Below are 26,111 nucleotides of genomic sequence, written 5' to 3' on the forward strand. Positions count from 1 at the left end.
ACTCATCTAACCATGGGCCTGGAATGGTGCTTCTATATGCTTTGGTTTTCTTTCCTTGTCAACTAGAAAAAGTAAGGCTTTCCCATAAGGTTGCCATGATGGTTAAATGAATTCATACATCATAAGCAATTAAAATAATGTAGATCGCGTACAGTGTTTAATAAATACTAGTGTTGGTGATCATTACCTTTGTCAGAAATAAAACTGTTACACTGTCAGCTTGTCAGAAGTAGAATCCCAGGGGCGCTTGGCTGGCTCAGTCAGTAGAACGTGTAACTCTTGATTTTGGGGTCGTGAGTTTGAGCCCCATGTTGGGTGTGGAGATTACTTAAATACAGTAAAATAATTTTAAAAATGTAGAATCCCAGAAAATTATAAAAAATTAAGTTTTAAAGTCTTGAACAGTAGTTTACTTCCTCTAAATCAGACATTATTGAAAATTAAGGGTTCTTGGGGCACCTGGGTGGCTCAGTCGGTTGAGCGACTTCAGCTCAGGTCAAGATCTCGCGGTCCTTGAGTTCGAGCCCCGTGTCGGGCTCTGTGCGGACAGCTCAGAGCCTGGAGCCCGTTTTGGAGTCTGTGTCTCCTTCTCTCTCTGACCCTCTCCCATTCATGCTCTGTCTCTCTCTGTCTCAAAAAAATAAATAAACGTTTAAAAAAAAAAGAAAATTAAGGGTTCTTACCTCTTGCATTTACAAGGTAAAGAAGCCCCCTTAATCTCCAGCCTCCATGTGATACTTTCAGCTGAAAATAGTCTGGAGGCACCAGTGGATAATACTATCTGCTCAGCACATGTCAGGCAGGCACCACGGAATTTCCCGCCGCAAGTCACATTCTCTAGTGAAGTCCAGAGAAAAACTCGGTGCTGGGTTCCCCACTAACATTCAAATGTTACACGCTGAGCCAGGTTCCCACGAGACGTGTGTCCCATGGAGATACAGATGCAAAGTGCATGAAGGACGTTCCAAATCTGTCATAAGTAGAGAGGCTCCTTCTCTCCTTCGATCCCTTTGGAATGTTCCCCCTGTCCTTCCTGCTCTCCGTTCCTCTCACCACCTTGCCAAGCACAGGCATACAGCGGTAGAAAATGAAACAACAACTATTGTTTTCCCTGTGGAATAAATACGGAGGAGTGAGGGGACATTCATAGGAAGAAGTAAAAGATAATCAAAAAATGATGAACCAGCATCTGACTCGGTGACGGTGTCTAAAACATTAATCCAGTCCCCTTGTCCCTGGGGTGGGAGAATGGACATCCAACGTGTTGGAGTTATGCCCGGGTTCCACACCAACACACCAAAGGAGAAGAGGACCAATGTTCCTTGGCTGCCTCTCACACACGGCACCTTAAAAAAAAAGCAGCTTTGACGATTTAACAGCAAATATTTCGCCCATAATATTTTCTGTTTTACTGCCCATTACCATTCCACTAATTTGGAGTTTTCTATTTAAAAAATTTTTAATTCTTGCAATTTTTTAAATGTTTATTTATTTTTGAGAGAGAGAGAGAGTGAGCGGGGAGGGGCAGGGAGAGAGAGAGGGAGACAGAGCATCTGAAGCGGACTCCATGCTGACAGCAGAGAACCTGATGTGGGGCTCAAACTCATGACCGCGAGATCATGACCTGAGCTGAAGTCGGATTTTTAATGGACTGAGCCACCCAGGTGCCCCTCTATTTTTTTTTTTTTTTAATTAAGAAGACTACTGGGGAAAACCACTGTAATTGCTGCCAATTGGCAGCCTAGAGAAGAGATTAAGCAAGGAAAGTGTGGGTTACAATTTGTCAGCGTTCAGGTCTCTACATGCGGACAGACGTGGAAAATGTGGCTAATTAAGTAATTCAGGCAAAACCATAATCATCTAGCTCTGTCTTTTTATTTGAGCTCTAGGCCAAGATAAACTTGAAAGGAAGAGTGTCTGGGTTTCTGAGAGTGAATCAGAGGGTGGGGCTAAGAAAAGGGAGGTGCTAGAATTTTTAAAGAAGATTTCTACAGTTATAGGTTACTTAACTCAGCCACAATCGCTTACAGAAGGAGCCACTTGCCAGTTCTGCTTGTGTGGAAGAAAACAAGGTATGGTAAAACTTTCTTTGTTTTAAAGTGTTTATTTATTTTCCCCTTCTTTGCTGAAGTGCCTAGGTAAGTAACAAATGATCAAGAGCTCCCTCAGACAGAAATAATAAGTAAAGAAAGCTTCATCCCCTCAAGAATTCTGTGCGAGTCAGATTTAACCCCAATCTGCTTCAAAGTTTGTAGGGGAAAGAGGGCAAAGGGGGAGAGAGAGCATTCATTTAAAAGGAGTTACTGTTTTACCAGGAACAGTGAAACTAAACGGAATCTCCTTTAGTCACATTTCTAGATGGATGACCTCCGTATCCGTCAACCTAGGCAAAGAGAAATAGAGTACTGTTAGAATAATTGAGCCCCAACCCTTCTAACCCTTCTAACCCTTCTAACCCTTCTAGAAGAGAGGCCTGGCAACATGTATTTGAGGCCACTCATTAATGTATGGAACTAACGGTCTGGCTTTTGTCCCTGATCTCCCAGCCGACATCCTGTCCCGATCACCACACGCTAGGGACTGTTAGCTTCCTTCTCTTCCGTGGAGAGTCTAAGCCCCAATCTTCCACTACGCACTCATCATGAAACACCCCAAACTATTGCTTCCCCTAGAAAATGGCTTTGGGTGAATATAGAAGTGGTGGAGGGACATGTTATCTTCTGGTAGACACAGCCCCACAAAGCAGGCAGTATCATCAGTATCACCGGGAAGGCAAGGAGCGTTGAGTATCCTCTTATGGAAAACAGGGCGAGGATCTCTCCCACACTGTCCTCCTTCACACCATCTTCTCTCCTTTATTCCTCCTGTTCACCTTCTTTTATCACACAATCTCTCCCTTTTACCATTAAAATTTTTTTTAATGTTTATTTATTTTGAGAGAGAGAGAGAGAGAGAGGCACAGCAGGGGAGGAACAGAGGGAGAGAGAGAGACAGAGGGAGAGAGAGAACCCCAAGAAGGCTCAATGCCATCAGCGCAGAGCCTGATGAAGGGCTTGATCCCATGAACTATGAGATCATGACCTGAGCAGAAATCAAGAGTCAGACGCTGAACCATCCAGGTGCCCCTTACCATTAAAATCTTAAAGACAATGAGATGACAAAAGCAATGGCATTCAGAGTCCAGAGAATGGGGTTGCAGTGATAGCTTTGCTCTTAGCTGGCTGTGCATATGGGGCAGCACATTGAACCTCTCTGGGCCTTAGTTGCTTAGCAGATAAAACAAGGCAATTGAATTAGAGGGGACTGGGAGGTTCTTTGGGACTGTGGGTATCTATGATGTGATATTTTGATGAATGACACTGTCCTTTTATTATTTTCATAGTTCTCCAGCTTCTTCTCTAAGCCCTTGACAGGTTGAAATTTACATATTTAACATATATAATGTATGTGTTACATTTTTCTATATTTATATACATGTAAGCTGATACAGCTATAACTCTTGAAAACTGCAGAAGAATAATTTATTCTGAAAATAGCATAGTAGGATTCCGACCTACACGTTTATACTCTTCCTTGAAAAAAATCATTGTCTACCCTTGTATGGATCAATTATTTCCTGTAAAATATCATCCTAAAATTCTGCCTCCTTCAGAAGGTACTTTCTACTCTTGGGTCAAATTTCATTAATGGATTACCACTTCTACAAGTTTTTTTGTTAAAAAAAATGGCAGGAATTGTTCTTTTATGTTCTGGGCTATACCTCGTATATTAATGATGATATTAACAAGAGAATTAATGAAGCTGAAGATAACTAGATATTGACTTTGCACGAGAAATTAGCTCTTTCATTAGATAAAATTATTGTTTTCAGGAATTTGTTACAAAGAATTAAACTCTAGAATAACTGTAAACCATAGGTAGAAAGACAAAGATCTCAGGCCCAAAGATAATTACTCTCTCCTGTCTTCATGGTCAGTACGTTTTGGAAGACTCAAGCATTTTTCATATGAACGTAATTCATGAGATTTGAAGAGATAAAGCTTGATATAGAGGCAGTAAACAGAGCATCATTTGAATGAACACAGCTGTAAAGAGACTAAGGAGGTTATTTCCAAGATGGCAATGGATCTATCAAGAAAAAAATAGACATTGGCAAGTTTCGAATTACTGCAACCCCAAGGTTGTGGTTTTTTTCTTTAGTCAAGTAATATTAGCCTAGGATTATCATCATCTTCAGCAGTAAGCGGAAGCTACAACTGAGGCAGGAGTCAGAGTCTGGAATTAGATGTAAGCCTACGGTTAGGAGGGATTTCAATGGGATCACCGTTAATCCAATTCATGATGAAACCAAAACTTTGCCTACACATGCCTCTCCCTTGATTCAGCTGTTTGACCAGCGAGAACTCCTGGCCTTTCTAAAGTTCTGAGGGCTAGGTGATATTAGTGTAAGATGAAGTTCTATACAGTCATTGGCACTACTGGGAATTTCTAGGTCTAGGAATTTGATTTATGTTTCATCACTTAACCAGTTTGAGAAATTATTTGGCTATAAAATGACAACAGATTGAAGTAGTTATTTCTTTGATAGAACCCAAGTCTTAAAAGACTTACAGTGTCAGCATAATTTGAGGTGAAATTTAGAGGTTGAATGTAATTTAAAAAAAAAAATGAGAAAACCTGAGCTCTTTTGTTCAAAAAGACCAGTTTCAGAGACTCTCAAGTGAGTGGGAGTAAAGGCAAAGAGCCTGGAGTTCCTTACTTCTCTAAGAGCATTTCCCACTAAATTGTGTGTGGTTTCAAGTTTAAATGAAGAAAGTATGGTGGCTGGAGGCCAAACAACGAACATTGTAAAGAAGTAATAAACAGGTATTTGTCAGCATCCATTTTGTGTGAAGTCCGGAGCAAGGTGTCATTGGACATACAGAAAATTTCACTCTCAAGGAACTTCCTCTGGAGTTGGAAAGCTCTGAACATACGAAGACAGAGCTAGTGGTGTGAGAAATGTCAAGCAAGGGGCAAAAAATGAGGTTGTAGGACATACCCTTAAAGCTTCTGAAGAAAAAGAGAAACTTCGAACAGAATTGGATTTTAATAGAGTCAAGGAGGGTCAAGGCATTCCAGGAACTGGGAATGTCACACGTAACGGCGTGAATGAGTAAATAGGGTTAAAACGTGTACAAATATGGGCGATAGGTAAGTGATAAAAAGCATAAAGTGTCTTGGAACGGTGTATGATGATTTCTCATCTACTGCGGAAAGTCAGCAGTCACGTGGTGCATTGAAAAGAAGGACAAGGCTAACAGCGCCGGAGACCTGGTTCCACTACCTCTTTCGTTGTGGTTTTCTTAACACGGAGCCGCCAACTGACAGCATCCTATTGTTCTCTGTTATGCCTTCATGCTAAAATTTGAGCAATTCTCTTAAACTCTCTGGACTTCAGTTTTCTTTGTTGTTTTTTTTTTAAGTTTATTTATTTATTTATTTATTTAGAGCATGAGTGGGGAAAGGGTAGAGAGAGAGGGAGAGAGAGAGAATCCCAAGGCTCCCTGCTGTCAGTGTAGAGCCCAACGCGGGGCTTGAACTCACGAACCACAAGATCGTGACCTGACCTTAACCCACTGAGCCACCCAGGTGCCCCTGGACTTCAGTTTTCTAGTATGTAAACGGATAGTGTTGGTGTGGAATTTTCCTACAGTTCATTCAGCTGTCATGAATAGGTACACATATAAGGATGAATGGAAACATATGTGTACATAATGGATAGAAATATATGCATTCTATATACTATATAAAATCGAATTCGATAATATTTATTTTTTGTCATTGCAGGAAGGGGTGATTAAAGGGAGATATTTGTGTTTGCCAACAAATCCTTTTTTCAGAAGTAAAATAAGTGGAGACGATTAACAAGTTTTCCATCCCTACTTTATTTTTCTTAGGTTTTCCCAATGGACTCTCTAGTGAAATCAATCAACCGATTTGCCCTGGATTTTAGCAAAAAGATAGCTGAATCTGCTGAGGGCAAAAATATTTTCTTTTCTCCTTGGGGCATCTCAACCTCCTTGGCCATGGTGTATTTCGGCACCCAGGGTACCACTGCAGCCCAGATAGCCCAGGTGAGTAGGGGATACCATCCTCTGTGGCCCTCAAACCAAATGGTTTCTTTGACTTTTATCATCATTTGCCTCCTGAAATCCAAATAGCTTCCATTGTACGGCCATATCCTTCAAAACAAAAGAGACAACTTAAACATTTCCTTAGGCCATAAAAAGAAGTCTTGGAAAGAGAATCACTTAGAAAACTGCTGCTTGAGAAACCATGTTAAGAGCCTGTGTTTTTTAGCAAGATCAGACAGAAACAGTAACATTATCAAGTTTGGTTCAACATCAAAAACAATTTAATTTTGATTATTAATAGATTTCAAGAAGTTATGGCTCATACTTCATTTTATTTTATTTTAAAATTTTAGTTCCAGTGAAGTTAACATATGGTATTATATTAGTTTCAGATTCAGCAATTCTACACATCACTCAGTGCTCATCAAAATGAGCTCTTAATCTCTTTTATTTATTTCACCCATCCCTCCACTCACCTCCCCTCTGGCAGCCACGAGTTTGTTCTCTATAGTTAAGAGAACTGGTTTTTTGTTTGTTTGTTTCTTTGTTTTGTTTTGTCTTCTTTTTTCTTTGTTCCTTTTTTTGCTGCTTAAATTCTACAGATGAGCAAAATCATATGGTATTTGAATGGCTCATATTTTAAATATTGTCATCATCTTTCCGATCTCAGAAGGATTTTCTTGAAGACACAAATAGAAAAATCAAGTGAATTCTATTCTTTGTGATTTGTTTGGTTGTGTCTTCATTCAATCCCTCATTGTCTGAATGATCCTAAACAGCTTATTGAGAGCATTAAAATAATAAAACAATATTACCATATAAACAATTATTGATTTGCTGTAAGCATCTTCAGGCATAGTGTGTGTGTGTGTGTGTGTGTGTATACCCGTGAGTATAGCCATAGATCGCAAAAATATAATTAAAAATCCACATATGTGTTTATGTGTGCAAATGTGTAAACATACAAATATATGTGTGTGTTTTAAAACAAAAAAATATAAAATAGTAAATCCAGCCCTAAATCATGCAATAATCAAAAGGACAAGTGACAGAATTTCCACTCAAGGTAGTTTTCTCTGTGCCAAATATGGAAAAGGGCACAGCCAGTAATCCTGAGTAAAATAGGCAGAATATATATTCTGTCAGTTTCAGCCAAGGATATCATTCTTATTCTTTTGGTTCACATGATATTGCATAGTTTAAACACAACAACAAAATCCTCGTTCACGTCTTGTTGATCATTAGTAACTGTTAAAAGGTTTAACCATTAATGTGATAGGCAATCTTAGGTGGACTCCAATTTGGATCCATTTCACAAAAATATATTATTGTGTCTCACCCTTGCTTTACTTAAATGTTAGTTAAATATCAACAGCTTCAGTTTGCAATGGAGATGGAATTGTTCATGTACCCCTGTCTGTTATTTTGTGTCAGCATAACCTTTGGTAAACTAGACTTTATTTCTTAGTGTAAGCTGGGTCCAGGATGTGAGAGATGGAATTATCACCTTGTTTTCCACTGTTGCACACTTCAGAGGAAACAAGGATGTGCACCTCCTCCTTGTTAACTTCCAAAGGAAATGCTGTGGTGAACACAAAGAGTGTGTCTATAAATGTCAAAGGGGGGGGGGGTTACACAATGAGAACCGAAACACTGAACTAGAATAAACAACTAAAATCCCTCAGTTTTCTAGATAACTAGAGCAATGGTTGCTTTTGCTGAAATTGTCTAAATGATGCTCTCAACAGAAACCTAGTTTTCAAAACAGCCATAGATAAAAAAATAAATCATGGAATATGAGGGAATGTTACCTCTAAGGGTATTCCCAACATCATCTCCAATGTCCTATAAAGAGTATTGGAAGAAAGAGACTAGCTACTTAAACTGGAGTTTCAAAAATCTGTTTAAAAGTCGCTGATGACTTCATCCATTTGCATTATTTAACTGAAATCAGAACCCTCCCCTCCCCGGGTTAATTAATTATATGTTCTGTATGGATGGGAATGACTGACTTGTATTTACTGATAAGTATTTCATAGGATTACATCTTTGCAAAGTGTGTTCACATATTGCCTTTTTGTTCAAATGACAGGTGCTTCAATTCAGAGACCAGGACAACAAATCTTGTCCTGAAAGTGAAAAGAAAAGAAAGATGGTATGTCTTATTTTTAATATCTATTTTATGATCAAGGAGAAAACACTTGAAGCACGTGTCTTTTTGTGGCAAATTTCGGCACCCTTTGATAGGTAACTTTTCTTAGGAAAGTAGCATAGGGGCGCCTGCATGGCTCAGTTAGTTAAGCATCTGACTCTTGGTTTTGGCTCAGATCATGATCTCACTCACCGTTCATGGGTTTGAGCCCTACATCAGGCTTCGCGCTGACAGTGCAAAGACTGCTTTGGATTCTCTGTCTCCCTCTCTTTCTGCCCCTCCCCCACTCATGTTTCTCTCACTCTCTCTTTCTCAATAAATAAATAAATATTAAAAATTTTTAGATATCAGAAAATTATAGAAAAATTTCCAAAATACAAAAATGTGTACACTTTTTGGAAGGGTCATATTCTTTCCCTTTTTCTCTCTCCACCTTTTTCTTCCCTTTCAAAACTGCCCCATATTCAAACTTGTTCTTGCCTTTCCAAACTAAATGCAAAGAAAACAAAGCCCCAAAAACTTTTAAATTCTTGCACTGATAACGTTAAAGAAGACATTTTTTGTCCATCATGCAATCAATTTCAACTTTTGTATGCAGTGCACCAAATCATTTCAGTTCAATACAGGTTGTTCATATATAGACAGTTTTTGTTGGACATTTTTATTTGACTAATCCCTTTTCTTTTAAAGGAATTCGGTTTGGGCAAGGTTGAAGAAATACACTCTCACTTCCAGGCACTCATCTCGGAAATCAACAATCCCAGCAATGCTTACACTCTTAAAACAGCCAATGCGATATATGGAGAGCAAACTTACCCATTTCACACCGTAAGTGCAAACATGTTTTAAGCTGGTGGGAAAGAAAGAGCCACGCGAGACCAATCAGTAAACTCTTTGTACGTTTCTCTAGAGATCCCAGGGACAAAGTTAACAAATGTGGTCAGTATTTCTGGCAAACAACCATTTGGAGCACCCGTAAGTGTCTAACAGAAACCAATAATCAGTCTCAAACCAGATCTAGCGATCAGATCTTTACGTCTCGAATAAAGGGGTACACTCGAGGAACAGCCTGTGAACATGAAACGTGGTTTGTCTAATCTCTGGGTTAGCATTTGTTTCACAGGAAGTGGAACAAACAAGTGGAGTAACTCAGGAGGTTTAATCTGCAGACACCAAAGGAGGTACTCGTCCTGGACGTATGACTGCAGACTGCGGCCTCAAGAGCAAAGCTGACTTCGGGATCAGACAAGTCATTTCACAACATGACTTTTGAGACTTCAGGAAACACTCTTAATATAGAATAATACCAACTTCTCTCCTACTCTGATGGTCTAGACCCCTCAACACAGACCATGATTTCTTCCTTGCTTCAGATTCAAAGGCTCCTCAGAGCCCATCTCATAAGAGAGCGGGTGCCCAGTGGGCAAACAGGAAGGAGATCAGATAGGGTAGAGGGATAACAATGTAAGAGATGAAGTACCTTGTGGTACCCAGTAGTGCTATCCCTGACCATAGTCAGTGAATTCTGGGAAGTTCAGGACTTGGGCTTTGTTATGCTTACGAAAGGCATGAAAGCATCCAAACAAGGTCTTAAAGACATTTGCTACTGGTAGTCGTGTGCATTCGGGTTTGATCCAGAAGCAGGAGGTATTTGAGTCCGGTGGGCACTGAGAGATGAGAAGGGCACAGAGATACAAAATGATACATCTTTTAAAGTGTCCACCAGCCCTGGATGTGCTCACACAGGTTGATCAGAAGCCATGAGGCAAGACAAAGAATGGTGCCTTGTGACTCTTCAAATTTTTTTTTTTTTTACCAGATTATAAATTCTACAGAATTTAGATTTCTGGAAGCTGAGTTAACTCATTTTTTTTTTTACTGCACACGATTCCTACATAAAGTAATAAAAATAAGAAGTATGACAGCTGTCCTGAGGAGTAAATTGTGTTCCCGAGGCAGGTGCTCCCACAAGCAGCAACCCTACAGCCCACTTATATGACTGCCATCAAGGTGGACATCAAAGGCCGAAAGGCCAGCTTTCTTCCCTCAGAAAGCCCGCTGAACCTCCGGCCATGCCTACCGATCAATTTGCACTGCAGTGTAGAGTTTTCCTCAGGGGCCCATCACGGGCTCATGGGCACTCAGAGTCCCAGGGGCCAGCTGCCAGACCCTTCAGGCTTCACTTAGGCTCCACCTCTGCTACAGAAAGCCAAGTGCAACCGCGAAAAACTCTTGCTCACTGGGGTCAGTCCTGGGATTCCTAGAATCCTGTCTCTTTTCATTCCAGCCCCATTTCATAGGCATGAATAAATACAGGGCATGGATACATGGGCAGGCCTCCCTCCCCATCTGGGCTTCTGCTTGGCGAGTCAGTGCCCATCCAGTTTTAGAGAGGAGGTATTTAGTTTTTGACCAAAATGGGAGTATGGAAAGACAGAAAGGGGCAACGAGGTGGGGGTTTGCACCTGCCCATCAGTAGACTTGATTTCTCAGTTTCGGATAAACTCTACAGACGGAGATATTACCTATATCTTCCAGAAATATTTAGAAGACATGAAAACATACTTTGGTGCGGAGCCACGGTCTGTTGACTTTGTGGGAGCTTCTGGACAAATCCGAAAGGAGATCAACTCTTGGGTTGAAAGCCAGACTGAGGGTAAGCTTTCACCGGGGTGCTTGACAGACCACTTTCTCCAAGCATTGTTGTATTTTTTTTGAGTTTGCATTGAGTGTAAGTATGTGTATTTCGTAAGTAGAACTGTGGTCACGTTCTAGGTATTCAGAACATGTCTTTCTATTCATGCCCATGATTTTGAGATCCACAGCTTTCTCAATTAGTCTTTTCCAAAACTTAAAAGTCAAGATACCCCCTTTACTAAGTGGACAAGGAATTCTTATATCCCAGTAAATCTAAAGAGAAGTCCAGGGGTAAAAAGTAGAAAAATGCAAAAAGGAAATTTAGGACACTGCTACATTTGTGATTTCTAAAGAAAAATAGCTAGTAGTTAATAACAAAATTGTGGCCTTAAAAATGTCATGTGATTTTAAGTAATTTTCAAAATAAGGCCATGTGTTAGAGTGAGGGCTATGCTGCTGTGACAAAGAGACCTGAAATACAGTAGCTTAATGATAGGATAGAAGCTCATTTTTCTTTCACATAATAGTCAAAAGGGAGATAAGCAGTCTGTTCCATGAGGCCATCCGGAGACCCAGACTAGTGGGTCAGCTCTGCCATGCTGAAAACATGGCTTTCATATTTACGTCTAAGATGATTCTTATGTTTGTCATTTTACAGTCAGTAAAAATGGGGAGAAGAAAGCCTCTTTGCTCTTAAGGACATGACCTGAGAGTTTCACACAACAGTTTCACTCATATCCCAAAGTCAGTTACATGGCGTACTTTATGCTTCGGTAACCAACCTGTGCTGATTTGCCTGAGATTTTCCTGGATTTAGCACCTAAAGCTCTCTCAGTCCCAGGCGAACTGGGATAGTTGGCCCCCTAGACTTGCTGTAATAAAGATCTATAAGATGTCATTTTAAAAAACGTCAGCAGAGAGCCTGATGTGCTCGAACTCACAAACCGCGTAATCATGATGTGAGCCAGTAGGACGCTTAACCAACTGAGCCACCCAGGTGCCCCTATAAGATGTTGTTTTTATAAACTTTACAAAAAAAATTTTTTTTAATGTTTATTTATTTTTGAGAGAGAGAGAGAGAGACAGCATGAGCAGGGGAGGGGCAGAGACAGAGGGAGACACAGAATCCGAAGCAGGCTCCAGGCTCTAAGCCATCAGCACAGAGCCTGACGTGGGGCTCGAACTCACAAACCGTGAGATCATGACCTGAGCCGAAGCCAGACGCTTAACCGACTGAACCACCCAGGCGCCCCTAAGATGTCGTTTTTAGATGCGTAGCCGCATGCTCACCTAAAATTTGAGCGTTCTATTTCTTTTTTAATTTTAATTTTAAATACTTTGAGTTTTTATTTAAATCCCAGTTACCTAACATATAGTGTAATATTAGTTTCAGGTGTAAAATTTAGCGATTGGTCACTTCCATACAACACATGGTGCTCACCACAACAAGTGCTCTCCTTAATCCCCATCACCCATTTAACTCACCCCCATCCAACTCCCCTCTGTCACCATCAGTTTGTTCTCTATAGTTAAGAGTCTGTTTCTTGGTTTTCCTCTCTCATCTTTTCCCCTATTATCATTTGTTTCTTAAATTCCACATCTGAGTGAAATCATATGGTATTTGTCTTTCTCTGATCCTTAGTTCACTCAGCATACTCTCTAGCTCTTTCCAACTCGTTGCAGATAGCAAGATTTCATTCTTTTTAGTGGCTGAGTAATATTCCGTTGTGTATATATACCGTCACTTCCTTATCCATTCATCAGTTGATGGACATGTGGGTTCTTTCCATAATTTGGCTATTGTTGAGAATGCTGCTATAAACATTGGGGTGTATGTATCCCTTCAAATTATATTTTTCTATTCAAAAATTTACTAGGGTAAGTACCCAGTAATGCAACTGCTGGACTGTAGGGTAGTTCTGTTTTTTAACTTTTTGAGGAATCTTCATACTGTTGTCCAGAGTGGCTGCACCAGTTTGCATTCCCACCAGCAGTGCAAGAGGTTCCCCTTTCTCCACCTCCTCCCCCAAATCTGTTGTTTCCTGTGTCATTAATTTTTTAGTCATTCTGACTGGTGTGAAGTGAGACAGGAAACTATTAAAATCCTACAAGCAGTAACCTGTTTGACATTGGATGTAGCAACTTCTTACTAGGTATGTCTCCTGAGGCAAGGGAAACAAATGCAAAAATAAACCATTGGGACTTCATCAAAACAAAATACTTCTGCACAGAGAAGGAAACAATCAACAAAACTAAAAGGCAGCCTACGGGATGGGAGAAGATATTTGCAAATGACCTATCTGAGAAAGGGTTAGTATCCAAAATATATAAAGAACTTATCAAACTTAGCACCCAAACAATGAATAATCCAGTTAAATACGGGCAGAAGACGAGAGCAGACATTCTTCCAAAGAAGACCTCCAGACGGCTAACAGACACATGAAAAGATGCTCAACATCACTCATCATCAAGGAAATACAAATGAAAACTACAATGAGATATCACCTCACACCTGTCAGCATGGCTAAAATTAACAACACAAGCGTTCTATTTCTAAAAGGAAATAGTAGAAAGACTCTCGTAGACAACCTAGCAGTCTTTTACTGTAATCCTTATCTTAGAAATTAGGAAGCTGAGGCTTTAGAGAAATTAATTTGTCCAAGATCACAGAGTTTAAATCTTCAGAGATAAGAGCAAGATAAGATTCCAATCTAAGTCAGTTTCGCTCCAAAGTCTGAACTCATTTCAACAGACCAAGCTGCCTTTTAAATCGATATAACTGTTGACGGTCCATTATATCTCACAAAGAAATGCAAAAGATGTAATTATTAATGAATACTAATAATTAAGCCTTAGCATGGCATCCAAGTATGTGGAATGTTTAGGCGTACCCCTGGAACTTCGGTGCTCGTTATATATACCTGCCAGACATGCCTGCTGAGGGCCCCACATATTTCAAACTCAACGGACCTGAAGTCACACCTCAGAAAGGTTCTGCCACACCTCATCTTCCTCGTGTGTTCGTTCTCCATCTCAGTGATGGCATGCACACTCTTGCTCACACCAGAAATCTGACAGATGCTCTCAGCTCTCCCCTTTCCTTTGCCTTCTCCTACATGTTTCTCAGTTCACCTTTCCTTCCAATTTCTTCCTCCCCTGTTTTTGGCTTTGGTTATCATTTATCTGTGCTAATACAATAATCTGCCTCTATTCTTGCTTCCCTCAAATCTCATCTCCTGTCAGCCACCCAGATGATGTACCTATAATGTGAATTAGACCAGGGAGATAATGTGACTCTTGAACCCAATACCATCATGGTGCCCCATGACCCACAGGATGAGTTCAAGCTCCCTAAACTGACATAAAAGGCCCAGCAGGCCCCTAGAGCTCTGCTTGTCTCCCCACTTCAACCTTTGTCATTCTCTGACTCAGAATTTGTACTTTAGGAATTCCAAGTGCCACAGAGTCTCCAGAACTCCCTGTGCCACCTCATGACCCCGTGCATTTGCGTAAGCTCTTCCCTCTATCTGAAACATCCTACCCTGCCCTGCCACTCCCAGCCCCTCTGTTGGCATGGGATAACCCCTCAGGCTTCCCTCAGGTGTAATGTCCTCCAAGAAGCTGCTGGCTCCCAGGCCTGGCTAAGCGTCTTCCTCTTTGTTCGCATCGTACTCAGTGCGAAAGTTTACCTTGACAGGCGCCATATTGTTATTGAAGTTAACTGCTGAGGCCTCCCCTACTAGACTGAAGGACCCAAGTGCAATGATGCTGCCTGATTCGAGGTGAATCAACTAACACACGGCAGGCCCACCCATAGCAGTTGTTCGGAACGTTACTGTTTGTTGAACTAAACTGAGGAAGTTGGCAGCCCTGAATTCTCAGTTCCTTTTTCATTGTATTAGTGACTCAAAAGCCACGGTGAGGCAAGAGTGACCATTTTACTTAACTTACATCTGGTTTGGATTCATTCAAAAGTAAGCCTAGTAAAGACTAGGTCAGCTAGTCTTTACTGAATACGTGCACTGTTTCAGTTAGCAGGAGGACCACATGGGATTATACAGGCAAAAGCATTCAATATGACAGAAGTGAGCCTAAGGCCTAAGGATAGTCTGAGGCTGAACTAAATCTGAGGTCTCAAATTCCTAACCCAGTGCCTATTATGTGGTCTGGTAGGGAGAGGGGAAGCAGACTCTTCTAAAGAGGAAGAAAGCTGTAATCTTTCTATATTTTCTCTTTACATATTGAACACAAACATCTGCTGTTTGAGGGCTATTCAACATCAGATAAGGTAAGGAATTAACCAGCTAGGCAGGAACTTTGTTGAGGCAGAGTTCTGCACATCCGTAAAGGAAAGTTGCTAGAAACTCTGGCATGACTGCATTCCCTCTGAGCCACCTGAAGGAAGCTTCTTTCCTTCTGCTTTCAAATAGGTCATCTTTCAAGTAGTCATATGGACTACTGGGCCATACACAGCACACACATATCACTGGGACATACACTGGACACACACATATCACTCCATGATAGTGTTGTTAAATGTTGCAATTGTTTTCTGATTTGTCTTCCCTATAGTCTATAAACTCCTTAAAAGTGGGGGTTGGTAATCCATGTTTGTCTCCGTGTTTGTAATCTCAAAATCTATCATCTGCTTGGCACATGGGGCACTCTAGTGTCACATTAATAACTCGGTGCCCAGCAGGACTTAACCCTGAAAATCTTCGAAGATTGTCCTTCCCAATACCTAAAACTACCAAGGACGCGTGCAATGAGCCAGCCAGTAGGTGGACGTTAGTTCTCAAGAGTGTAGGAAAATCCTGGTCAAATTTGGCTCTGTGTGTTACTTTAAAGTTGCATTTAACTACATTTTTTTACATCCTTTGTAAAATAATTATATTGTACATGTTCTAACATGTGGTTAGAAGTTTCAAGAGGCTAGTTTCCTTGAAAGCGTATGAACCCAGGGAACAATGCAATAAAGCTTACATCATCTGGATCTTGGTCAACTTGAGATAAGTCTGTGCAAACCCAGTCCTCGATACGTTCCCTATTTGCACCCGCGGCTCTATCACATGATAGAGTAATTGGTTAAAAATGACCCAGAACTTTTCAAATGTAAAGCTTCTGTGCAAAAATGAAGATTAAAAAAAAGGATGTAGATGGCCTCCCCATGCTGAACCATCAAAGACATTTTAAATTAAGTTTAATATGCTGTGTTTCATAAGATAGAAAAACAGATGCTAACGTGTTTAAGTTTTGACATTATCATTTAAAATCGAATTCAAATTTAATTGTTAAAATTGAAATGTCTGTTTCATAGATGAGGGAGATGTTGTTTTGTCTTGTTTTGCAAAAGCCACACAGGTGCTTCTGATGTGCCCCCTGTGAGGACTGCAGCAGGCGGTGCATGTGGCATAGTGCAGGCTCGCGGAGCCCGTTGGCTGTCTGTACCCATCTCTTCCCAATCCCTCTTTCAGTGACTTCACGTTGGTAGCTTGAAATCAATATGGTGAGAATATTGACACTACAGACACGAGCTACAAATCGGGTGTCTCCTCTCCCACCCCTACCTGGAGTCAGTTGACCAGCAAGCCACTCGAAATGGAAGACCAGAGCTCTGGATTTCGTTTCACCGCTGCTTTGTTAAATTTCACTCACCTACTATCATTTTCCAGACCTACTTTACATCTGTAAAAGTAAAGGGAAACTGAGAAGTTTAGTAGACCTAATTTTAGTTGTTCTTTCATAAACATTTTTAGAAGTTTATTTATTTATTTTGAGGGACGGGAGCAGGGAGAGAGAGGGAGAGGGAGAGAATCCCAAGCAGGCTCTGCATTGTACAGCACAGAGCCCAACGCAGGGCTCGAACTCGAGAACTGTTAGATCATGACCTGAGCTCAGATCAAGAGTCAGACGCCTAACTGACTGAGCTACCCAGGCGCCCCTAATTTTAGTTATTCTTTACTTTTAAAAGTTTTATTACAAGTGTTACATATAATCCTTATTTTTTAAAAATGCAATTCAGCAATCCCTCTATGTCCTAACCCTACTGTGACGGGAGCGTCCTTACTCACTGCACTAACCTGCAAGCTAACATATTTGCTACCCATTGCTGGCACGCAGGGAGGTATAAAAGGCCAATAGACCAAAAGTCTTCAAACCGGTGGCTCTCAGTCCTCACTATAGGTGAAACTAAATTTACTGAAACTACATCTAATAATTCCTAAGCCCAGCTCCAGGTGAATTAATTCAGGTCTCTGGAAGTGAGGCTCAAGCATCAGTATTTCTAAATCCTCAGGTGATTCTAATTCACAGTCAAGGCTAAGAAAAATTGCTGTGAATGAAATAATTCCCTCAATCTTATTGACATTCCCCTTTTCCCAACAAGCTCCATTGCTCGTGGCCTTTGAGATTCCAACTCCCTGGATAACACTTGGACTTCCTCAGTAGTCCTCGTGTGTATGTGTGTGTGTGTGTGTGTGTGTGTGTGTGTATGCACATACACACTGTGGCTTCACCTATCAGTCTAATCCACCTGTATTTTCTCTTCAAAACTTCCGGTCCTTCAATAGCATCTTTTCTTGGCTTACAATCCCATTTCAGAATTATTCTTTTGAACAAATCTTTGCTCTAGTAAAACAATATTTTCATTACGTAATCAATCTAAGGCTTAAAAAAGGGAACCGTATACAAATCTTGTACCCTAGTTATCAAATTTGTTTTCCATAGGAGAATGGATTAGCCATTCTGAACCTATTTTACGTATATTCTAGGATTGAGCAAATAAGTAAATATATTGGGAATAATAAGGCCCAGGTTTCTAGTTGACAGAGAAAGGAACTACAAATAAGGAAAAGCAAAGGTGAGCATAAACCCCACAGTGTTGGATTGAAACAGGTGATATCAATATGATTTCCTCATCTTTAACAGATCAGAAGAAAGAGAATTATATAGATGTGAAAATACTTACAGATGTGTGTATAATATATGAATTTCCTAGCTTTCCCTGCTGAGCAATGATACCCCAGTAGTAATCAGCATAACTAACATTCACATCTTGATTTCTAAAAGCCATCCTTTCAAAAAAGTAACCAGGGTTCCTAGAAAGCACCAGACAAACCGTAGGATATACTGTGGTACCAGAATGTAGGGAAGTGCTCAAAATATTTGGGAACATGTCAAATGGACATAGGAGCCAAGCTGAGGAAGTTCCCAATAGCCAAATCTGGGAGAGTTTGAGAAACAAAATAAATAATGATAGTAATAAATTATAAGACACAGAGTAAAACAAATATGCATGCGTCTATAGGGATATAAATTATTGAATACCTAAGTAAAAGAAGGAGATGGGAAAGTTCTTCCTCGTAGTAGAATTCCAATTAATAAATGTAGAAGGAATAGTGGAAATTGAAAATCACCATTTGACAAAAACTGCAGTAATAATTGTTTCAGTCAAGATCATCAATAAATGCTAAAATCAGTGAGCAAAAGTTTGGTGAATACAGGAAATTTGTATGGTCTCAAAGTATGTCCCCACATGATACTTATTAATTACAAAGGGAAGACGTCATAATTTTACACTGAGAAACCTGTAGACATCAAATCATCAAGGTTAATATCACTACTAATGGGACATATGAACATCATATATTTCCTGGTATGATTCATTGAGAAAGACACAACATCACTTCCGTGGTTGTGATGGTTTCCCAGGGCTGCCATAACAAATTACGACACACTGGTTCATTTCAAACAATAGAAGGGTGTTCTCCTGTAACTCTGGAGGCTGCAAGTCCGAAATCAAGGTGTTAGCAGGGTTATGCTTCCTCTAAATGAGTAGGGAAGGCATTTTTCCATGTCTCTCTCCTAGCTTCTGGTGGTTGCTGGCAATCCTTGAAAGTTTCTTGGTTTATGGACACTTCACTCCAATTTCTGCCTCTGTTGGCACATAATTTTTTCTTTATGTCTGTCCCGTGTCTGTGTTTTCACAAAGCCTTGTCCTTTCTTTGTGTCTATGTCCAAATTTTCCTCCTCTTGTGAGGATGTCCGTCATTGGATTGGAGCTATCCTAATCCAGTATGACCTCATTTTAACTTGATTTGATCTGTCAAGACCCTGTTTCCAAATAAGATTGCATTTACAGGCATTGGCTGTTAGGAACTAACGTATCTTTCTCGGTGGAAACAATTGACGAAACATCAGACAAATCTGAACTAGAATTGAGGGACATGCTACCAAACTTTTTTCAAAAATGTTCAAGTCATGAAAGACAAAGAATGAATGAGAACTGTCCCAGATTCAAAGGGATTAAGATGAAATGACACTTAAACACAACTTGAGATCTTGGATTGATTTTTGGTCCAGAAGAAGGACTTTCTTCGAAAAATAGATGAAATTTAAATAGGCTCTGTTGGTAATATTATATCAGTGCTAACATCCCAGTTTCGATCATTGGTGGATATGAGATATTATCACTTAACAGTATCCCATAATTATTATTTTTATAAGTGTGGCATATTGCCAGGATGCAATGATACTATTTATAATCTGTCCTCTTGCTCTTTTAGGAAAAATTGTGAATCTCCTACCTGATGATGCTGTGAATTCTGCAACCAGAATGGTTCTGGTGAACGCCCTTTACTTTAAAGGAATCTGGGAACATCAATTCTTAGTCCAAAATACTACAGAAAAGCCTTTCAGAATAAACAAGGTAGAAATCTCTTAATAATCAGCATGAGCTTTTACACGACATTGTGAAGGAGATTCTAGTGTAAATTCACTCTTCTTTCTGAATATGTGTTCCTATAACTCTGCTTCTTACCAGGACAGGGATGGCTGAACTAAAAGCTCCCGAATCCATCACACTTGGGATTTCCCCTTTCATTGTTTTTTTTTTTCTCTTAAAATAGACTATTCACAGATTTATCACTCAGTCCTTGCTACGGCTATGATAGAGTACATAAGGTAGTTATTATATTTATTTCCCAGGTGGCTAAGTGGCTGGAGTCACATGACTGGAGTCATGTTAAGTCAGAAACCTACCAGAACTGTAACCCCAACTCTTCACTATAAGTTCTGTTCTTGTTCTACCAGAGAAATACTCTCTTCTACCAAACTCTTACACTTCCAAAAGTAAAAGAAACACAAATTTAAAATCTCATCTCTTTCATTGAGTTTTCTCCTAGCGTTAGGATGCATCATGCTTATTTTTGTGATAGGAACCATTGGCAACAAAAAGGGAGACTAATATAAAGTGACAGATAGATCTCATAGAATCCAAGGGCTGGGATGTGGCTGGGCCTTGGAATAAGACTCAGTCTCTACCTTTTCAACTCTGTTTCTCCCATCATTCTTACACCATGCTAAAGTCTAACTTTCTCTTCTTCCCCATCCGCAATGGCACAATCTGTCTACTCACAACACTGTCTCTGTTTTAGAGACTGTTCTGATAGATCTCATTTTAAATTCCCAGGAAAGGAATTGATTATCCAACACTTGTTTGCAGCTGTTTGGTCCTGGAGTGGCTCATCTCACATAAACAGTGTTGCCAGGGACCTACTGCAGCAATCACGTGGATGTGTACAATAGATGGTTCTTACATAATCAGTGGGATAAAGATGGGGAAGGGACTGAACATGTAATCAAATAGACTAGCCAGAAATGAGCTGGATAGTTACCTGGCTTAGTATATCCACAAGGAATTTTCAGTTGCAAGTGATAAAAATAGCACTCCAAACTAGCTCCGGTGAAATGGGAATTGTATTAGCATTAGTTCGTGTAACTGAGAGGAATTGAGAGCTCCAGGGAATCTAATACTGAAGATACAATTTATCCACACGACCTGGGAATATGGTTGCCCCTTTGTCAGTCTTCTAGCTTCGAAACCCTGGTAGATAAAGTCTGCTGCTAGCTCTAACAGAAGGCTCCCAGGGAAGACTCTATTTTGTGCCATTCATGTGCTCATCCCCGAAACAATCATGTAGTATCCTGAACGAACAGCTCTGGTCATATGGCCACTACATTAGCAGAAGGGTGGGGCTTTGTGATTGCCATTTAGCTCCATATAGAATGGATAAATGACATATTTCCCAATATCTGAATTGCAGGGTTTTGTTTTGTTTTTTTACCATTGTCTTTACTAAAAATGGACACTTTCAAGAGCATTTTTAGGTTTATAGCAAAATTGAGAGCAAAGTAGTGTTCCCTTACACCCCCCCCCACTCACATAATTTCTCTTATTATTAGCATTTTGCCTTAGTGTGGTGCATTTGTCACAATTAATGAGCCAATATTGATACCTTTTCATTAACTGAAGTCCATAGTTTACATTTAGGGTTCACTCGGTCTTGTACAGTTCCATGGGTTTTGACTAATGCTTTTTGTCATGGATCTGTCATTATAGTATCATATGGAATAGTTTAACTGCCCTAAAAATGCCCTGTACTCCACCTACTCATCCCTCCTCCTAAATACCTGGCAACCACTGATCTTCTTACTGTCTCTACAGGTTTACTTTTTCTGGAGTGTCATATCGTTGGAATTGTATAGTATGTAGCCTTTTCAGACTGGCTTCTTCCACTAAGCGATATGTATGTAAGTTTTCTCCCTGTCTTTCCACGGCTTGATAGATCATTTCACTTTATTGTTGAATGGTATTCCACTGACTGGAGGTATTGCAGTTTGCTTAGCCATTCGCCCTCTGAGGGACATCTTGGTTGCTTTAAGTTTTTGGCAATTATAAATAAAGCTGCTATAAATATTTGTGCACAAGACTTTGTGGATATAAGTTTTTCACTCATATTAGCACACCTGGATCATACGGTAATACTACATTTAGCTTTGTAAGAACCTACCAAAAGAACTGTCTTCTGAAGGGGTTTGCTCTTTGCATTCCCACTGATAGAGAAAGACATTTCATGTTGCTCCACATTCTTGCCAGCAGTTGATATTGTCAGTGTTTTGGACTTTCAGCCATCCTAAAAGGTCTGTAGTGGTGTCTCATTGTTCTAATTTGCAATTACCTAATGACATATGGTTGAGCATCTTTTCAAATACTATGTGTCTTCCTTTGGTGAGGTATCTGTTCATATCTTTTGCCTATATTGTAAAATAGGGTTGTTTTATCATCGACTTTATAAGAGTTCTTTGTATGTTTTGATACCAGCTCTTTATCAGATATGTGTTTTGCAAATATTTCCTCCTAGTCCATTATCTTTTTATTCTCTTAGTAAATTGCAGTGTTTATGACACTAAACTACTTTCTCAAATGGCTTGCATGTGAAATACACCTTATTCAGTTTCTGAATCGTTGACATTTACGTAGTTTACATAAGATTATATAGTTTTTTAGGTGTTCAGTAGGATCCATCTTGCTATGATTTACAGAAGTTGCCACAATAGTGTTATAAAAGAAACTTCCACATCACTTATGGATAATGGTTTCCACTGGGACACATATTTCCAGAAAGCAAGGTCTGAATAACTTTATTCAGCATTTTGCAGAGAATCACGTTTTACCAGTATCTCAGACTACCGGGCACCAATTATGATAAAAATAATTTAAAGATTTGGTGGAACACCAATCTTTGCTACTTACTTCCCATAGAGTATAAGCAAACCAGTGCAAATGATGTCCATGAAAACAAAACTCCAAGCTTTTCACATTGAAGAGCCACAGGCCACGGGCCTCCAACTCTACTATAACAGCCGTGACCTTAGCCTGCTCATCCTGCTGCCAGAAGATATCGAAGGACTGGATCAGGTACAGTCTGTCTGATGTGAAGGTGGTTTCAGTGTTCACTGCTCTGGGGGTAAATATAAGACATAATCTCCTTGTTCTTTGATTCCTGTAGAGGAAGGCAACCAACACATCGGAGCCCTAGGGACTTCACCTTCACAGTGTCATTTAAGCTTTCTAAAAGGCTGTCAGTTTGGTATTACTATCCTCAGAAAGGCTAGGAATCTACAGGCTCTAGCATTGGGTAAACAAACAGCCACACGAGCAACGGAGTGCCTGTCACAAAGCTGTGTGCATTGATCCATCTTTCAATCAGTCTGGGTCTTTCTTCTCCCTCTGGTAAAGCCCACCTAACTGGAGGCTAACCCTTGCATCCATCTAGCTTTGGATATACATTTTTAAACAAGATACTGACTGCCAAACCTTAAAAAAAATTTTTTTTTAATCATGTAAATAGTCTTCAGGAGAAATAGTCTGTATCAGACCACCTTCAAGCATTATTTAAGTTGTTTATCAGCCAAATTTCTATTATGGTGGACAGCACTTTGGTCAGACCATGTTTCTGAGCCATTTGTAAATTTAAATTGAACGTCAGTCTCTCATGCAATGAGTGGCCTGGCTTTCTTTGCACAGTGCGTAACTTCTCATGTGTGCCAGATCCTTTATACTTAAACGTTTCCACAGTCCTGCAAGAAGGTAGAAAAGATTTCCAAATTGTATCATAAGATTTGTGAAGCCAGAGAGGATGGTAAAAATAAGACCGAGTGTGGACACTAAGCCATTAGGGTCACACGCTTGTAAGATAAGCCTTTCCTCCTAAGAGTGCAGGTTCCTGAGCTGAATATGCTGTCAGATTAACAATGTACACCATCTACAAGTATGTAATTGACAGCAATGCTTGGGTGTAGAAAACTCTCAGAGCAGCAAAAGCAAGGGTTTTGAAACAAACATGCTATTTTTTAAAAATGTGGTGCAATCGGTTAAACATCCAACTCCTGATCTCGGCTCAGGTCACGTTCTCACGGTTTGTGAACTCAAGCCCTGAACTGGGCTCTGCGCTGGCAGGGTAGAGCCTGCTTGGGATTCTCTCTGTCCCTCTCTCTGCTCCTCCTCTGCTTGTGTTCTGTCTCTCTAAATAAATAAATAAATACACTTAACATTTTTTTAAAAAGCACATTTTTTAGATATATCCTTATGCATATGGAGGTATATGTATTTATCATTTAAAATTTTTTAATATAAAGAGGAGATAAACACTCTCAAAACTACGCTAAAAAAGGCATCACTCTTAAGATTTGGAGAGTTTCCTTTCTTTACTTTTCCTTCACTTCTTTTTTGCATAGCTTATAGTGACTAATTTCATATTGTTGTGACATTTTATCTCATCTCAGATTTTGTTTTCAAAGAACTGTCTCCCATGTTAATGTAACAAATATGGTTTTTTTTTTTTTGTACCCTGGCACACAATTTCTTCCAAAGGTTATGCTTTTGCGTAGACAGAATCTAAATGAATATTGCTACTGCATTTCCATGTGTAGTTGATGTCTTGCATTACTGTTATAGAAGTGCTGCCATTGTTTTAAATGTTTATTTATTTATTTTGAGAGAGAGAGAGAGAGAGAGAGAGAGAGAATGAATCCCAAGCAGGATCCATGCTGTCAGTACTGAACCTGATGTGGGGCTCAAGCTCACGAACTGTGAGATCATGACCTGAGCCTAAATCAGGAGACGGATGCTTAACCTACTAAGCCACCCAGGTGATGCAAAAGTACTGCCATTTTGAATCAAAGTCTAGTTCCCCTGTATCCTGAGAACTACTAAGTTGCAAAACAAAGATTCTGTAGGTCAACAGTGTGAAGCATTTCATTACAGAAATAATTTTCGAAAGTGTGTGCTCTGCTACCCGGGGTAACGGGAGTGATGGTAATTCATCTATGTTCTATCCCGAGGCCTCGCCCAACCAATATTCCTCCCTCTACTTTGACTCTCTCCTTCTTGTTCCACACCCGCAGCTGGAAAAGGCCATCACCTATGAGAAGCTGAGTGGGTGGGCCAGCGCAGACATGATGGAGCTCTGTGAAGTGCAGCTGTATCTCCCCAAGTTCATGCTCCAAGAGACCTATGACCTCAAGTCGACCCTGAGCAGTATGGGCATGAGCGACGCCTTTAACCAGGGCAAAGCTGATTTCTCAGGAATGTCTATGGACAGAAACTTACTTCTGTCCAATGTTTTCCACAAGTCTTTTGTAGAAATAAATGAACAAGGTACAGAGGCTTCAGCCGGCACCGGGAGTGAGGTGAGTTTTCGAAGCAGACTCCCCTCCATTGAATTTAATGCGAATCACCCATTCCTCTTCTTCATCAGGCACAACAGAACCAATAGCATTCTCTTTTACGGGAGATTCTGCTCCCCCTAAACCATGTATCTCTCTCACCAAATGAGACCATTTTACAGTGTGGAAAGTGCACCAAAAGAGGAAAAAACACAATTATAATAAAAATCAGCTTATAGCTCGTATCTTTTTCACAGTCAAATGTTAGCCGATAAGCCTTGAAATAATGCATTCTAGTGATTTTTTCATACCTATACAGCCATTTTTACCACTTAACATTTTGTCTTGATGTGACTTTTATTTACATTTCAGAAGTGCTATGTTATTCAATTGAGCGTCTTACCATTTCGGAACTCCTTGGTCACTGTATTATCAGTGTCACTTATGGTTCACATGCCTCATTGAGTGAAGAAAAATCTTCACAAAGGTGATATATGGATAAGCCAGAATTTTCTCAGGAGTGTAATTTTGATAGTTCAGAAACTACCGCTGTAAAATGAAGCTCCCACCCTTTCTGCAGAGTGTTTAAGAAAAAAATACTTATGTTGACATTAATGGAAAAGCCAGTGAAATCCAAATGAAATATGGAGATTAGTTATTAACAATTAATTGCCGTCTTAGTTTGAACAAATGTATAATGATAATGTTAGGTGTTAGTACGGGGAAAATGTGTTAGTAGTATACAGAATTCCCTGTATTATCTTTGCAACTTTCTGTGAATGGAAAAGTGTTCAAAAATAAACATTTCATGAAGAATAATTATCATGTGTAAAAGTGTCGTCATGCTAACATCCCTGCTTTTAACATTTTTATGAAGCAGAACAAATTTCTAATTGATATAATATGTATTGTAAGTTATAAGAAGATGTTCTTAGTCACACTAAATCTTCATAAAATTGGCCGTGTTTTTCCAATGTCGTCAAAAGCCATTCACACAACTGTTTGTGGACAGTCTATTAGCTGTTATTTTCATTTTAGAGAGTGATTATATACTCCAGGTTTCTTTCTTATATTCATCTAATAAAATGAAAGACTAGAGCTGTCATGAACAGCTCTGTACATTAGTATAAGAAAATGTGTTTTCTGATATAAAATCCTGGTTCAGTATTATAGGATTAAAAAAAAAAAAAGCCATAGCT

General features: G+C 39.8%; 1 protein-coding gene across 1 annotated transcript; it reads left to right on the plus strand.

Moving 5' to 3' along the window:
- The first annotated feature begins 1,948 nt into the window (after positions 1-1,948).
- Positions 1,949-25,731, plus strand: SERPINB10 (serpin family B member 10). The gene is made up of 8 exons (XM_019463817.2): positions 1,949-2,072; positions 5,940-6,116; positions 8,209-8,271; positions 8,959-9,096; positions 10,807-10,924; positions 19,470-19,612; positions 22,508-22,663; positions 24,652-25,731. The coding sequence occupies exons 2-8, from the start codon at positions 5,949-5,951 to the stop codon at positions 25,054-25,056; spliced, it is 1,191 nt and encodes a 396-aa protein (XP_019319362.1). The 5' UTR covers positions 1,949-2,072; positions 5,940-5,948; the 3' UTR covers positions 25,057-25,731.
- The last annotated feature ends 380 nt before the right edge of the window (positions 25,732-26,111 follow it).

Source organism: Panthera pardus, unplaced genomic scaffold (genome assembly GCF_024362965.1).
Source record: "Panthera pardus isolate Hobbes unplaced genomic scaffold, ASM2436296v1 HiC_scaffold_15, whole genome shotgun sequence".
Classification (NCBI taxonomy): domain Eukaryota; kingdom Metazoa; phylum Chordata; class Mammalia; order Carnivora; family Felidae; genus Panthera; species Panthera pardus.